Consider the following 14,682-nt stretch of genomic DNA (forward strand, 5'->3'; position numbering starts at 1 on the left):
TGTTTTTTCATAATAATTTGTGGAAAGAAGGATGTATTTTATTTTAGTTTTGACAAGATGGTGCAGAGGTAGCACGCTTACCTGTCACTTATCTAGTCTGGATTCAATTGCCAACCACATTTGTTTTGTATGCAGGGTCTTGCATCACATAATGCACCGTTTCTCAGATGGACGTGAGGCTTTGTGTTATGTCTGCTTGCATTAGTTCGTGGATCTTAAAGATACAAATACCTCTCCAAATCACCTTGGTGCAAGTTCAGGCCTGAGCAGCTGATATGTAAAGCATTGGGCCAAAAACCTTCCCTGTCTGACCCCACAAGAAGATAAGAAAAATTGGGACTGTAGTAGTAGTACTAGTAGTAGTAGTAGTGGTATTATAATATTTTAGGATCCAATATTCAACCAATTTCAAATCGTATAAGATGTGTTGATGATTTGCCAAGAAAATGTGTCAATGAGTTAAGATGTCTATTTCGGATTTGACATTCCATAGGATTACAGGAATAGAAAAGTTGACATTTCGTGCTCTTCAATGTCTTTATGTGGTAATTAACTGGATAAAATTTCCTTGCAAATTAAACTTTTTATAGCGTATCACAAATTAGTACTTTGAGATAATTCCTGTGAAATTACATCATTGTACCCAATGGTCAACAAGTGAATGTTCCACGCGAGATTGGGTCATGAATGATGCAGTCTGGGAAAAAGCAATCATTCCTAAACAAGGCAAACACCAGTCATGTAATGGCTCCGAAGGCTTTCGAGGCCATATTTTCTGCTTAGTTGACCCCAAGTTTATGCATGAAAATTGGACATATAATGCACCCATGAGCTCTCGGCATGTGTTGAAACACAGAGCAAATGTTATTTGCTTGTAAGCAGGACTGTGCACCTCCTGCTGGCAAACACAATAATTGTTTTGGTTCATCTGTTCCCAAAGTGTCAAAGCTTCTTTGCAGCATTAAGAATCAATAAAGAGCATACCTCCACCACGTGAACAGTTTTTGTTTTGTATCCCAGAGTAGACCAGGAAATCACAATATAGAACTAGAACGCCACTCAGTAGAGCGCATACTCCCGCCGTGGGTTTAGTTGGAATAATACGTTTTGTTTAACATCCCCTCTCCCCAAAACAATAAATGAAAAACAAAGTAGGCCCTAACTGTCAGAGAATTTATTTTGATATATCTCGAAATTGGAGGAGAAAACCATCATTTAAGAATAAGAATAAAAGCTTTAATGCAGTAAAACAGAAAAAATCTTTCCCAAAAAAATTCCTGGATCCGGAATAATATCCTGAGCTTCTCCAAAAACGAATCAATTCTTCCTTATCCCAAGGGCAATCATCCCACCAACTTTCATCCAAATCCGTTCAGAACTTTTCCAGATATCTTGTTCACAAACACACGAACACATGAACATACGAACACACACACGGACGGACGGACACGATCAAATGCGTTACTCCATGGCGGGAGTAATAAACCTGAAAATCGCAGAGCCAGAACCAGAATTATTTATTTGGTCTGGGAAGCTCATGCGAGATTTCTTCTTCTTCAGCCTCTCACAACCCTGGGTGAATATGCGATCTTTTTTTTAAAAGTTGGAATTTTGCAAAATCTGTTTATTCGTTTGTTAATATACCTCAGCCATTGACAAATATGGAATTATAATTTTATTTGAGGTTCAAATTAACCCAGGAGATTGTGTCAAACGATGCCTGCAAGTCTGTAGATGTGATGAATAATGAATTAATCGTCCACAGTCGAAGACGCTTCTTCTTCACGCAATAACAACTTCTAGCTTCCAGACCGTACATCCAATGATCTTCAAATTTTTCACACTTGTTAGTCTTCATGACTTCTACTAGAGTATGACGTTTCACGGCGATCAATGAAGGGGTTCAAGAGATAGGCTATAAATGTTTTTATTATTTGCGTTTAATTAACGATGTCTGCCAAACCACGTGACCTATCGCAAATTCGAAAAGGAGGTTTTAGTAGACTGATATGCTGAAAAGATCTGTGAAGTCTCCCCTCGATTGGATCACAAATGAGGGAGGAGCTAGGTTTTAAATGTTTGTGCTTAAAAACGTCATAACTCTGAAACCTTGTGATGCATGACATCATGCTCGCTGACTTTTTTGTTCGTCATGGGTATGCGATTCTGCCTGCAAAGCTTGGCCTCGATCTGTTCAGGCGTTTTGGGGAAAATGCGATTTTAGTGTTTTTCACTCAAAACAATATGGCGGCCGAACCACGTGACCTGTGACGTCATAATTACCATAAAAATATTCTGCAGACCGAGTCCCTCCTTTGGTGAAAATTTGCTCTCAATCGCTCCAATTATTGCAGAGAAAATAGTTTTTTAAGGAAAAAAGAAAAAAAAATTCCTGGATCTGGAATAATATCCTGAGCTTCACCAAAAACTAATCAATTCTTCCTTATCCCAAGGGCAATCATCCCACCAACTTTGATCCAAATCCATTCAGAACTTTTCTAGATATCTTGTTCACAAACACACGAACATACACACACACACACACACACACACACACACACACACACACACACACACACACACACACACACACGGACACGATCGAATGCATTACTCCCTGGCGAGAGTAATCACATTTAATGAAAATCATCCGTGCACCACTTTTTGAGATTTACTGCTTTGTGTCATTTATGGCCCCATCTCCCAATGGTGAAGAATCACTTTTAAAATTCTACTAGCCGGATCCAGATCCAGATCCGGATCTTCACCAATATTGAATCGATTCGTCCTTGTCACATACACAACGGGTCCACCAAGTTTCGTCCAAATACGTCCATAACGTTTTGAGTTATGTTGCTATATGTCGGTTTTAGCCCTATCACTCAATGGGTGAGGAATCAGTTAATAATTAAATAATTCTCATATCCGAATCCATATTCAGATCTTTACCAAAATTGAATCAATTCGTCCTTGTCACACACACAACGGATCCACCAAGTTTCGTCCAAATCCGTCCATAACGTTTTGAGATATCCTGGTATGTATCGTTTTTGGCCCTATCTCCCAATGGTGAAGAATCACTTAAAATATTCTTCTAGCCGGATCCGAATCCGGATCTTCACCAAAATATAATCATTTCATCCTGGTCACATACGCTACCTCTCTGCAAAATTTTGTCCAAATCAGTCCGCAACTTTTTGAGATATGTTGCTATATGTCGGTTTTAGCCCTATCACTCAATGGGTGAGGAATCACTTAATAATTAACTAATTCTCATATCCGAATCCATATTCAGATCTTCACCAAAATTGAATCGATTCGTCCTTGTCACACACACAACGGGTCCACCAAGTTTCGTCCAAATCCGTCCATAACGTTTTGAGATATCCTGGTATGTATCGTTTTTGGCCCTATCTCCCAATGGTGAAGAATCCCTTAAAAAATTCTACTAGCCGGATCCGAATCCGGATCTTCACCAAAATATAATCATTTCATCCTGGTCGCATACGCTACCTCTCTGCAAAATTTTGTCCAAATCCGTCCGCAACTTTTTGAGATATGTTGCTATATGTCGGTTTTAGCCCTATCACTCAATGGGTGAGGAATCACTTAATAATTAACTAATTCTCATATCCGAATCCATATTCAGATCTTCACCAAAATTGAATCGATTCGTCCTTGTCACACACACAACGGGTCCACCAAGTTTCGTCCAAATCCGTCCATAACGTTTTGAGATATCCTGGTATGTATCGTTTTTGGCCCTATCTCCCAATGGTGAAGAATCCCTTAAAAAATTCTACTAGCCGGATCCGAATCCGGATCTTCACCAAAATATAATCATTTCATCCTGGTCGCATACGCTACCTCTCTGCAAAATTTTGTCCAAATCCGTCCGCAACTTTTTGAGATTTTGTTCACAAACAAACGGACAAACAGACAGACAGGGGTCAAAATATAACCTCCATCCACCTTTGGTGGTGGAGGTAATAAGATGCATGGTGAAAGTGGTTGGAGTTACCGCTGTAGTGTCATGCCAACTGCTACACCATTCCATCAGACGTGTAACCGTTTTACCATGCAGTGTGATTTTACCGTTGTTTCTTTCTGGGTGCCTTTTCCACTCCTTGGCTTGGTTTCGGAAGGAGGTAGGCAATTTATTTTGTCTTGGCCAATCCTCGTCGATAATGTCCTCAGTTGGAACAACGGAAAGGTGGAGCAGCAATGATGAGGAAAGGCCACGCAGCCTTGCGGAGAGCTTGATTTTGGTTACGGCCAATTTTGGATGTATACCCAATAGTCAGGTTCACTATGTTAACAAATAGAATTTCGTTCAAAATTTTGGGATTAGTAAACCTGTACATTTTTGGAATCTTCAGAGCATGGAGAATCTGAAAATCAATGTTGGCATTTGCACAGACACCTGCATGGCCGCCATTTTGGATTTTGAAAATGGCCGCCATCAAATACATATTTTGCGCGATCTCGGCTTCTAGTCAACCTAGAGACTTAATTAAATATGCTAATCCTATGTTTTCTGGGTCAAGGAATCCAATAAAGGCCTCAAAATAGTGCTCAGGATTATAGAAAAGCAACAAACAAAGGTAAATGAAAACCATTGTCTTTATATTTGTGATATAACTGTATTACATAATACATGATATTGCAAGTCCTTTGAAGTTATAGGTTGTTATAGGAAGTTATAGGTAGTATCAGATTGAACTATAAGTCCTATACACAGGATCTACGAGGTCTATACCGTTCAGGAATATGCTTTTACAGATCTTCATCACTGTCCTGAGTGTCATTTTCGCAAAGGTGTCTACGCAAATGTAAACATTAATTTTTGGATTCCTCATGCTCTGAGTATTCCAGAAATGTATAGTTTTGCTAATCTACCAAAATTTTGAACGAAAAAACATAGTGAACCTGACTACAATGAAGTATCACATTCACGGGTCGTCTCTTACGCAACCTGGTTGTGGATTTTACTTTCACTTGAATTTGTCACCATATTGTACTCGCCAGAAGTGTTCTTCTTTTATTCACAGACACTCCACATCTTCCCTAAGTGGGTTGTCTCTGAGGCCTCACATTTCATTTCTGAAGCCTCAGACTCTTCGCGAGTTGTTTAATTTTCTCAATACTGTTTGCCACGTGTTTCGTATCGTGATTCCCGAGTACAGAGGATTTTATTAGGAATTTGGAGTCAAATTTTCACCAGTGCAAATTTATTTCCTCTCACACCAAAGGTGTACGTGGGTGATATTTTCACCCCCGTCTGTCTGGTTGTCTGTGAACAGGATATCTCCAAACTTTGTGGACAGATTCAGATAAAAGTTGGCCGACAAGTTGGGTTTGTGACGAGAAGAAATTGATTACATTTTGGTGAAGATCCGAATGCGGATCTGGATATGAGAATTTTTAAAACTCTTAAGTAATTCTTCACCATTGAGTAGTGGGCCCAAAAACGATATACAGCACGATATTTCAAAAGGTTGTGGATGGATTCAGCCGAAACGTAGTGGACAGGTTAGCAGTGTGATAATGATGAATTTATTCGATTCCCAAAACGTATGAATAAAAAGGAAAGAAAGATGAATTTATAAATTGATAGCAAACCTGTGGGGCCTCAGGCCCACTTTCATGTGTTGGTGTTAAAATGGGTAAAGGACATTTTAGCCGAATGTCAAGACTGGCCTTGTGAGATTCGTTAAGTTGCTTTTTAGCCGAAGCTTCTTCTTCTCCTCATCTTCTTCCCTTTATAAGGGTAGAGGTCCAACAGCACCAAGCTTCTGCCCTGTCTTCACCATGATACTCCTCCACTTCCCTCTGTCCTCTACCAACTCTATCCACTCTCCAACCACCCCCACTTTACTGATATCCCTTCTCCCACAATCCATCCTCCCATCTCAATAGTGGTCTACCTCTTTTCCTACTACCTTACTCCCTCAACCTATCTGCTCTCTTTGCCATTCTCTCTTCCCTCATCCAGACCAAGTGTCTATCTCGGCTGACATTTCACCAATCAACTTCATCTGAACACCAATCTCCTCCCTCAGTTCATCCATCCTCCTTCTATCCAACCTCTTCACCCCCACAATCCTCTTGACCCAACAACTGAGTTGAATTATAAGTTAGTGTGTTATACAAGTGTTTATGCAAATTAAGTGAGCTCGCAAAATAAGCAAAACACTCACCAGATTATACGAGGGGAGAACAACAGTGCACTACTTACATGAAGAATACCAGCAAATTGCCTTAAATCCTGAATTGTTGAAGACGCCCCATGCGCAGCCGGCATTCAGGAATCATGTCTTGTACCACGTGGCTTGGCTACCATGTGGTTCAATATCAATTATTAGTTTCTTCCACAAAATTATAACTGCATTCTATTTTTATTTCCCAAACAGCCAGGAAAGGTTAAACTTCAAGGTGTACAGGTAACCCGTTTCGACATTCAAATTTCAAGCCGTTAAACACGCAACGTGACCAGGGCTGTCTGCCTTAAACAACAACGAAAGGCCCGATTGTAGAGTTGGCCATTTGGCTTCACTGGGATCATCTTGCTATAATTCACCAAATGTCTGTCCGTCTGTCCATCTGTTCCCAGGTACCGCAAAAACGGCTGAACCAATCGCAACGAAATTGTAGGTGGGTAATCCTGGGACCCCCTGGAGTAAAATAGGCTATATTGTTTTCCCAATTTTCCAAATTTTTTTTCCAATTTTTAAATTTTCCAATTTTCCAGTTTTTCCAAACGCGATGGAATAATATTTACCGATATGAACAGTGATGTGGCTTTTATTGAAATTCTACAAATACTGTTTAGATTTTGATGATTTGCGTGTGATATGATTTAACGGATGTTTATATAAATCGTTTAAAATAAAAAAGCCTTCAATTTCTGATATTTTGCCTTTTCATTTGGGCCTCCCAATTGAAGCCGTAGGGCGGGTACCTTTGGTAGTAGTGATAATGTGACAGCTGTGCAGCTCAACAATTTATTGCAACTAAATAGACTAATCCTATGAGCACATAGCCCTCACCTTGCTACAATACACTGATTTAATCGTACCTTTGGTAATGCTCATCAAGCTTTAAAACAACGTCATGATATGATTTTCGTCATGCCAACTTAAGATTGTTTAGTATACCCCAGCTTTCTTCTTTTCCTTAGGTCTACTTGAGTACACGGAGTGGTGTTTGGATTTTTGATCCTCTGGCGGACAACGGCCACCCACTTGATATGGCTTTGTTGTCACGATGGTTTTTTAAAAAATTGTACTGGTGTTCCTGGGAAGCAAAGAAAGCTGAACAGAAGCTAAACAAGCGCTTTGATCATGCAAACTTTGGACTTCAGTGCAAATACGGGTAAACTCCTGTTATTTAGTGCTGTAGTTTATTAATCTCTTTACCTCAACCAGGTAGACCTGATGGATTTTGTTGAATTTGTTTTCAAGTACTCTCGTATCTATAATTCTTTCTCGATTATAAAATTGGGGTATTGCACTTTAGCTGTGGGTATACCTTATTAATGCAGTTTTTGTTTGCAGGTGTTTAAGTCGACAAGGAACCATAAACAATCACCTTCCATATCGAATAATTTCGGGTTCTGTGATTGTCAAGTCAAACGTTGAGTCATTCACAGAGACAGGAGCCCTCTTTGAAGATGGAACCAGTGTTGAAAATCTGGATGCCGTCATTTTTGCGACCGGGTACTCTCAAAATTATCCGACAGTCGAAGCTGATGGTTCATTGTCGATGGATGCCAGAGATCGCAGGTTTATATTCAAAAACGTATTTCTACCAGAGCTGTCAAAACCGACATTGGCTCTCATTGGTAAGGTGGAACCGATCGGACCAACTCCTCCAGTTTCAGAAATTCAGGCTCGTTGGGCCTGTCGCGTTTTCAAAGGTACGGAACAGCTTGCTTGGCTGCGCGATTCTTGTTGCTGGCTGGGTCGGGTTTAATCTTGTCATTTTGTCTGCCAATTCCTGTGTTAAACTTTAAGGGGCATTGTGAGGTATGAATAATTGTCTTGCACAGGGTGCCTCGTGCATCAATTCAGGTGTCTCTTTTGCATTTGGACTTTTCCAAAACATCCCGGACTAGTCTAGAGTGAATAGAGCAGAATGTTTGTGAAGTTAAACTGAGCTTTTGGAACAACTTTTTGGAACAACTTGACAACAACTGATTTGGAACAACTTTTAGCTCTTATACGAGCCTCGACTAAGTATACAAAAAATAAAAAGTAAAGTACATGTTGTCTGTTGATGAAATACGTCAGCAAAGCGACGGGTAAAAATACTTAGTTGTAAAAGGACATTTTGCCACATATGATCAAAATCCTGGTGAAAGATTAAATAGGAATGCAAGGTGCAATTTTAAAAATGTTTCTCATTTTATCTATCTATAATTCCACTAATCTCTGTGTGTATGTTTGTTTGTATGTTTGTATGTTTGTCTGTGACCGCTGTTTCTCGACAACTACCGGTCCGATATACTTGAAACTTGCCAGGTATATTGCTGGGGACCCGAGGATGTGCCTTTTCAAGGTTTTAAATTAATCGCAGAAGTAGTTACCGAGCTATGTCCAAAAAACGATTCAACCAATCAGAGAGCAGCGAGCTATCACGTGTGCCGAACGTGGCGAACAGACTCTGCCTCGGATGGCACATTTGAGAGCGTATTCATTTATTTCCCGTCGGCAAACTATGTTGCCGTTAAACTATGTTTTAAAACTAATAAAAACTAATTTGCGATTCATCGTATTCATCGCTTCACATTTGCGACAGTGAAGACTTCACTTCCGGCAGCCAATCACAGAACGCGTTGTTGCGAGCCCGAGAGCCTGCGCCATTACGGTTCGTAATTCGATTTCTTCCGGAGAAAATAATAATTTCTCGATTTCTTATGCGCATTATTTCTCCAAATTCAGTCAGAGCGAAGGGCGGAAGCGAAGAGCGTTGTTTTTTTTGTTTACGGGCGTACGGGCGGGGTAGAGCGTACGGGTAGCGTTTTTTTTTTTTTTTGGCAAGGAACGGGCACCCACGTACGGGCATGCCCTAGTTCTGTTAAATGCAAGTATTTTCTTCCAGTGTAATTTTGGGAAGCAAGTTTGTAAGCTCCCTTTTAAGTTCGGTTGTGAATTGCCGTCATGCATTGATGAATGGTCACAGATCATCAAATGGCTTGGGTTTTTTTTTTGAGGGTGGGAGTAATTTTAATTTAGGGCAGTAGGAAAATTTCAAGGAGGCAGATTCAAGTTGCACATTTGATAAATTGAATGCCATGCCAAATCGAACTTGTGCACAGATATCCGGTACTGTGCACAACGGTATTGCCATTTGGCATGATTCGTTGTTTGGATGCCGATTAGTCTGAACAGTTAAAAGTGTTTCGGAATGTGTAGCTCAATTGACATCCTGAATGTCTGATATAGATTTGTTGGTCTTGGCGCACAAGTTTCATCGCGGTCAAAAAAAGATTATCACTATTTATCACATGCTTCTTCTGTATATGTGCTTGCTTTCAGTAAGTGTGTTAAGTCAAAAGCAGGCTTTCACTGATGTTGTAATAGGGTCTTATTCTGGCTTTCAGTCATAAAAACTACAAGTGAATGAGTGGTGTATTAAGGGAATTCCAATTATGGGAGCTGTCTGTTTATGGATAAAGATATAATATGTTCCTTACATGAAAATGTATGTCTGATTAATTCAAATGTTTCAAAAGTAACCTTCAAACATGCTTTTCAGGGTTGACCAGTCTTCCAGATCAAGTGTGCATGATGGAGGAGGTTAAGAAGAATGAAATTTCTTGGGAAAAATTGTGAGTCTGCATCCACTAACTTTGTAGCTATCCTTGTTTGAAATATGTGCAGTTTCTTGTATGTCCTTTGCCTTGTCGCTATTGCAAGTTAGCATGAAATTGGCTTAAACTAGAATGCTTCTGCATTAGAATGCAGCAAAAGCCTGTGATGGATGACGCAATTTTAAGTGATGCCCTCGCATGCTTTGTGTTGATAATAATACCCCTACGCCAGAACCTTCAATCAAGAAAGCTCGGCCATTTTCCTGACGTATGACACCAATCATCAACGTCACTCATATTCTTTAAGATATTATTCCTTCTTGTATCAGGGAAATTATCAGAGTAAATTGTCTTGTCAAATAGGCAATGAGGCAGTAATTGTAAAACGTGTAACAACGGACCCAAAACATGCTCATGCCTTGCTCAAGCCCTCACTCATTCCACATTGATTTGCGAGTCCTGGTATTTATTTTTGGCACCACAGCGGGTTATTTTTCTCCTTGTACACAAGTTTGCATGCCTCCTCATCCCTACTTGTCTGTCGAACGCTTGGTTAGTCCATTTTATTGATAGCATCTTGTCTACCCTTAATCTATTACTTTATGCATTAAACCCATTTGAACTAAAAGACGAAGAAAATAAAAAGAAATGGCATTGACAAAATTATTGACACCCTAGACTTGATATTTGGTAGCGCAGCCTTTGGACAAAATAACTGCAGTCAAGCACTTCCTATAGCCATGAATGAGCTTCCTGCACCCCTCTCTACTGGCTGTTTTGCCCACTCTTCTTATGCAAACTGCTCCAGTTTCCCAGATTTGAAGGGTGCCTTCTCCCAACTGCTGTTTTCAGATCTCCACACGGGTGTTCAATAGGATTTCGATCTGGACTCATTGCTGGCTACTTCAGAACAGTTCAGCGTTTTGTCTTGAACCATTCCTGGGTGCGTTTAGAAGTGTTTGGGGTCATTGTCCTGCTGCAAGACCCATGGCCTTCGATGGAGACCCAGCTCTCTGACTCTGGGTTGAACATTGCGCTCCAAAATGCCTTGGAAATCTCCTGATTTCATGATCTCATGCACACATTCAAGGTACACAGTGCCAGAGGCAGCACAGCAACCCCAAAACATCACTGATCCATGGTTGACTGTAGGGAAGGTGTTCTTTTCTTTGAAGGCTTCATTTTGTTTTCTGTAAACATAAAGATGATGTGCTTTACCAAAAAGCTCTAATTTGGTCTCATCTGTCTACAGGACATTCTCCCAGAAGGATTTTGGCTTGTTCAGGTGTGTTTTGTCAAACACCAGTCGGGCTTTCTTATGTCTCTCTCTCAGCAGTGGGCTCCTACCATAGAACCCCCTTTCATTGAGTTGGCAACGGATGGTGTGAGCTGAAACTGTCGTACCTTGTGTCTGAAGGTCAGCTTGAATCTGTTTGGCAGTTGATTGAGGTGCTTTCTCCACCATTCGAACAATCCTCCACTGCAATCTTCCATCAAGTTTTCTGTTGTGGCCACGTCCAGGGAGGTTGGCAACAGTGCCATGGGTCATAGACTTCCTGATAACATTGAGTACAGTGGACACAGGAACATCAAGGTCTCTGGAGATGGACTTGTAGCCTTGAGATTGTCCATGCTTGGCTTCAATCTTGTGTCTGACCTTCTCAGACAATTCTCTGGTTTTCTTTCTTTCCTCCATGCTCATTGCGGTACACACAGTGACACAAAACAGCAGAATGACTCCTTGTCTCTATTCAAACTGGTTGAATGAGTGATTTTTATGTTGCAGTCACCAACAACTCACTGTAGGTGAGTTCATTTCCAAGGTAAAGGAGAATCACCTGCTTGAAATCTAATTATTTCCGACAACTTCTTAAAGGTGCCAATAATTTTGTCCAGGCGATTTTTGGATTTCTGTGTAGAATAAGCTAAGATTTAATGATTCTTTTGAGCTTTTTTTTGTCTTGTTCCACTGTAAACCAAAGAAATACATATGTGGATACAAAATATTTTTTACTTTCAACAATTTTCTGGAAGAAATGGTGCATTATTTGAAAAAAGTGCAAGGGTGCCAATATTTTTTAGCCACGACTGAACTTGACAGCAGCTAAAAACAGTACAGAAAAAGAAAAAGCTGTGCAAAAAGATAATATTGTGCAACAAAGTGGCTAATGCAAGTGAGGGGGGCGTTTAAACCCTGTTTGTTAAGTTAAGGCGGGAAGTGGAAGGAAGCAGGTGCACTGTCTTAATACAGTAGTGTATCGTTTCAGTAGTATTATTTTCGTAATATAAATATGACCATAACACTTCAATCCCAATGTCGTGAATACAAAGTTAATGGATTGAAGCGGTGTATGGTTCATGAATCCATGATAAGCGGTGTGCGGTACTAACAACCGCTGAAGTAAGGAATTCGCCTCGGTTTTTTGATAGCATGTTATTAACCAAACCCTTGTGAGGTATATAGATTACAGTAGATCTTCCCTCAGTTCTGTAAGTAAAACTTACCACATGGATGTCGGGATTCCTCCAAATTTCTTTGTTTAATGTTATAAACAGCATTAACGATTGTTTAAAAAGCTAATCATATGCGTTTGTGGTTTATAATATGTTACAAGCCTGGCTACGCCGCCGTTAGACTTTCGGTGTTGTTATGAATAAATTCTACACTGTGTAAATAAATGCTTTTGTGTCTTGTTATCCCTCTCCATTTGGAGGGAGGAATTTGGAGGAATGAAGACAAAAAGTAATTAAATACACACATTAAGTCACTTTGTCTCTGAGTGATTTGAATTGCCCTGATCGCAAACGGTTTTGGTTATTAATCGTCCGTTAAAGGACAAATTTGGTTCGGGATGACCAGCTTCCGCACCAAGCAACTCACATCCAGCACGGTGAGCGCTCGAATACCATTTGGGTGCCGGATGTGAATGAGTACCGGATGTGAATGAGTACCAGCACGTCGGTTAGCTGGCTCAGACATTCCACTAAAGCACAGCTCCTGCCTCTCCCTCCTTGTTGTCCCTCTACTCTTAACCCAAACCATTACATCGTCTATTTGTGTACTTTCATTATTCCAATCATGTCCTCTATTGATTTGTTTATTTTTTTTGGTCTCTATGCTATGTACAATATTTAAGTAAAGGTAATAAGTTAGGGTGATCGAAAACTTTTCCCTGGCAACGCATCCCCTATTATAACATGGGAAAATTGTATCCGAATAATGTCGCAGTTTTTATTTGACTGAGTTTTAAAGATTTCAGTCTGAACTCAAATTATAAATGAATAACTATAGTCGTACCATCACTCATTTCCCAGTGACGGTGTTTTTTTTGTTGCAGGGAATATTTCCCCAGACTCGAGCGATTCCTAGTTTTAGCTACCCTCGGTTTGGCATTCAACCACTTGTCGCATCTTTCAGGGTATTTCTTTCTAGAAGGAAACTTGAAGAAAGATAACTTTTCTCCTTGTTTGAGGTTGTTTCGTACAAAACACAGCTTCACAAATTTTGGACGTGATGCCTTATCTCAAAAGGCTGAAGCATTGGTACAAACTAATCGAAAATCTAAAAAGGTAGGATCTACCTATGTCTTAAGGGTGGATGCATATGCAGTTGTACTGGTAGTGATACGACAGTGAGTGGAACTCAGCATTGCTCAGGTAAATTACAAAACAGCATCACGAAAAGCAATGGTGTTTAAATCGTTGCTAAAGAGTTGTTTTCACAGAATTTAAATTGTGGCGGCCATTGCTAACCCTAAGTATACTGTAACCCAAAGTTGCGTTCACCCAGAGGGGGAGCCTAAACTTGTATGGACACAAAGAATGTAACATTTTTTTTTTTTAGTGTTGATTAAAAGATGATGTTTATGTTCAGGTTTTTGGATGTTTGCAATTTTGCTCTTTATTCACTTGTGTCAGTTCTGTTTGCATTATTTTTGCAGATCCCAAAATGGCCAGCGTCATCCCTATGAAGTGAGCTTCATTGACTACATGGACGACGTGGCCAACCAAATAGGAGTCAAGCCAAACCTTCTGCGACTGTCCCTGCGAGATCCCGCCCTGGCTTGCTCCGTGTTCTTTGGGCCCTGCACTCCGTATCAGTATCGTCTACAGGGCCCCGGGAGGTGGGAAGAAGCAGCTCAAGCGATCCGCACTCAATGGGACAGAACGCTGACTCCGACTCGCACACGGGTGCTTCCGCATTCTGAGACGACGACTAATAGGCGGGCAACAACGGATTTTTTCTTTAAGTTTGCTTTCCTTGTACTTCTGGCAGGATTGGGTGTATTATATTACCTATGATGGGTTCACCTATGATGGGTTCTCGATTTGCACTTTGCAATGATCATTTTGAATCTGTCCACACTTGATGCATCTTTTAATCTCTCCAAAGTTGCAATATTTGATTTGCTGATGTATGTTTCAAGGCCACATTTATGGGAAAGAGGCACCTTTTTATAATGTAGAATGCACACTCCGGCATTAATTAGGATGTACACCTCTTTTCAAACTATTTTGATAAATTCCTTGTGTTTTTTAATCACTTTTTTGATTACCAGAGAGAAATGGCACAAAAGTGGCACATGACGTGGCATGAAACGGCACATGACGGTTGGTGAGATCTTCACTGATGTCCACAAATATGCAAAGTAATGTGGGTGTGTGTACCTTCCTTATCTATTGTTTGATACCTGCACAATTCAAATACTGTACCTTATTACCATGAATGGGATTGGCATAGGGTTCTTGTACACATGCAATGTTAATGCTAAATTATTGGTTATAGGATAACAGTTTGCTAATTCTGTGTTGTGCATTTATAGCCTGTTCATTCATAACAAATAAAGGATATTCTCTGGAAGGTACAA

General features: G+C 40.2%; 1 protein-coding gene across 2 annotated transcripts in view; it reads left to right on the forward strand.

Annotated features, from left to right (window-relative positions):
• The window catches only part of LOC137432677 (flavin-containing monooxygenase 5), a 49,110-nt gene extending 34,428 nt beyond the window's left edge, over positions 1-14,682 (forward strand). For both annotated transcript variants that reach the window (XM_068124766.2, XM_068124767.2), the window contains 4 exons: positions 7,181-7,374; positions 7,557-7,918; positions 9,760-9,832; positions 13,756-14,682. In XM_068124766.2, coding sequence (XP_067980867.1) covers positions 7,181-7,374; positions 7,557-7,918; positions 9,760-9,832; positions 13,756-14,116 — 990 coding nt within the window. In that variant the 3' untranslated portion in view covers positions 14,117-14,682. The remainder of the gene's footprint in view (positions 1-7,180; positions 7,375-7,556; positions 7,919-9,759; positions 9,833-13,755) is intronic.

The sequence above is a fragment of the Myxine glutinosa genome, chromosome 8 (assembly GCF_964187855.1).
Source record: "Myxine glutinosa chromosome 8, kmMyxGlut1.1, whole genome shotgun sequence".
Taxonomy (NCBI): Eukaryota; Metazoa; Chordata; class Myxini; order Myxiniformes; family Myxinidae; genus Myxine; species Myxine glutinosa.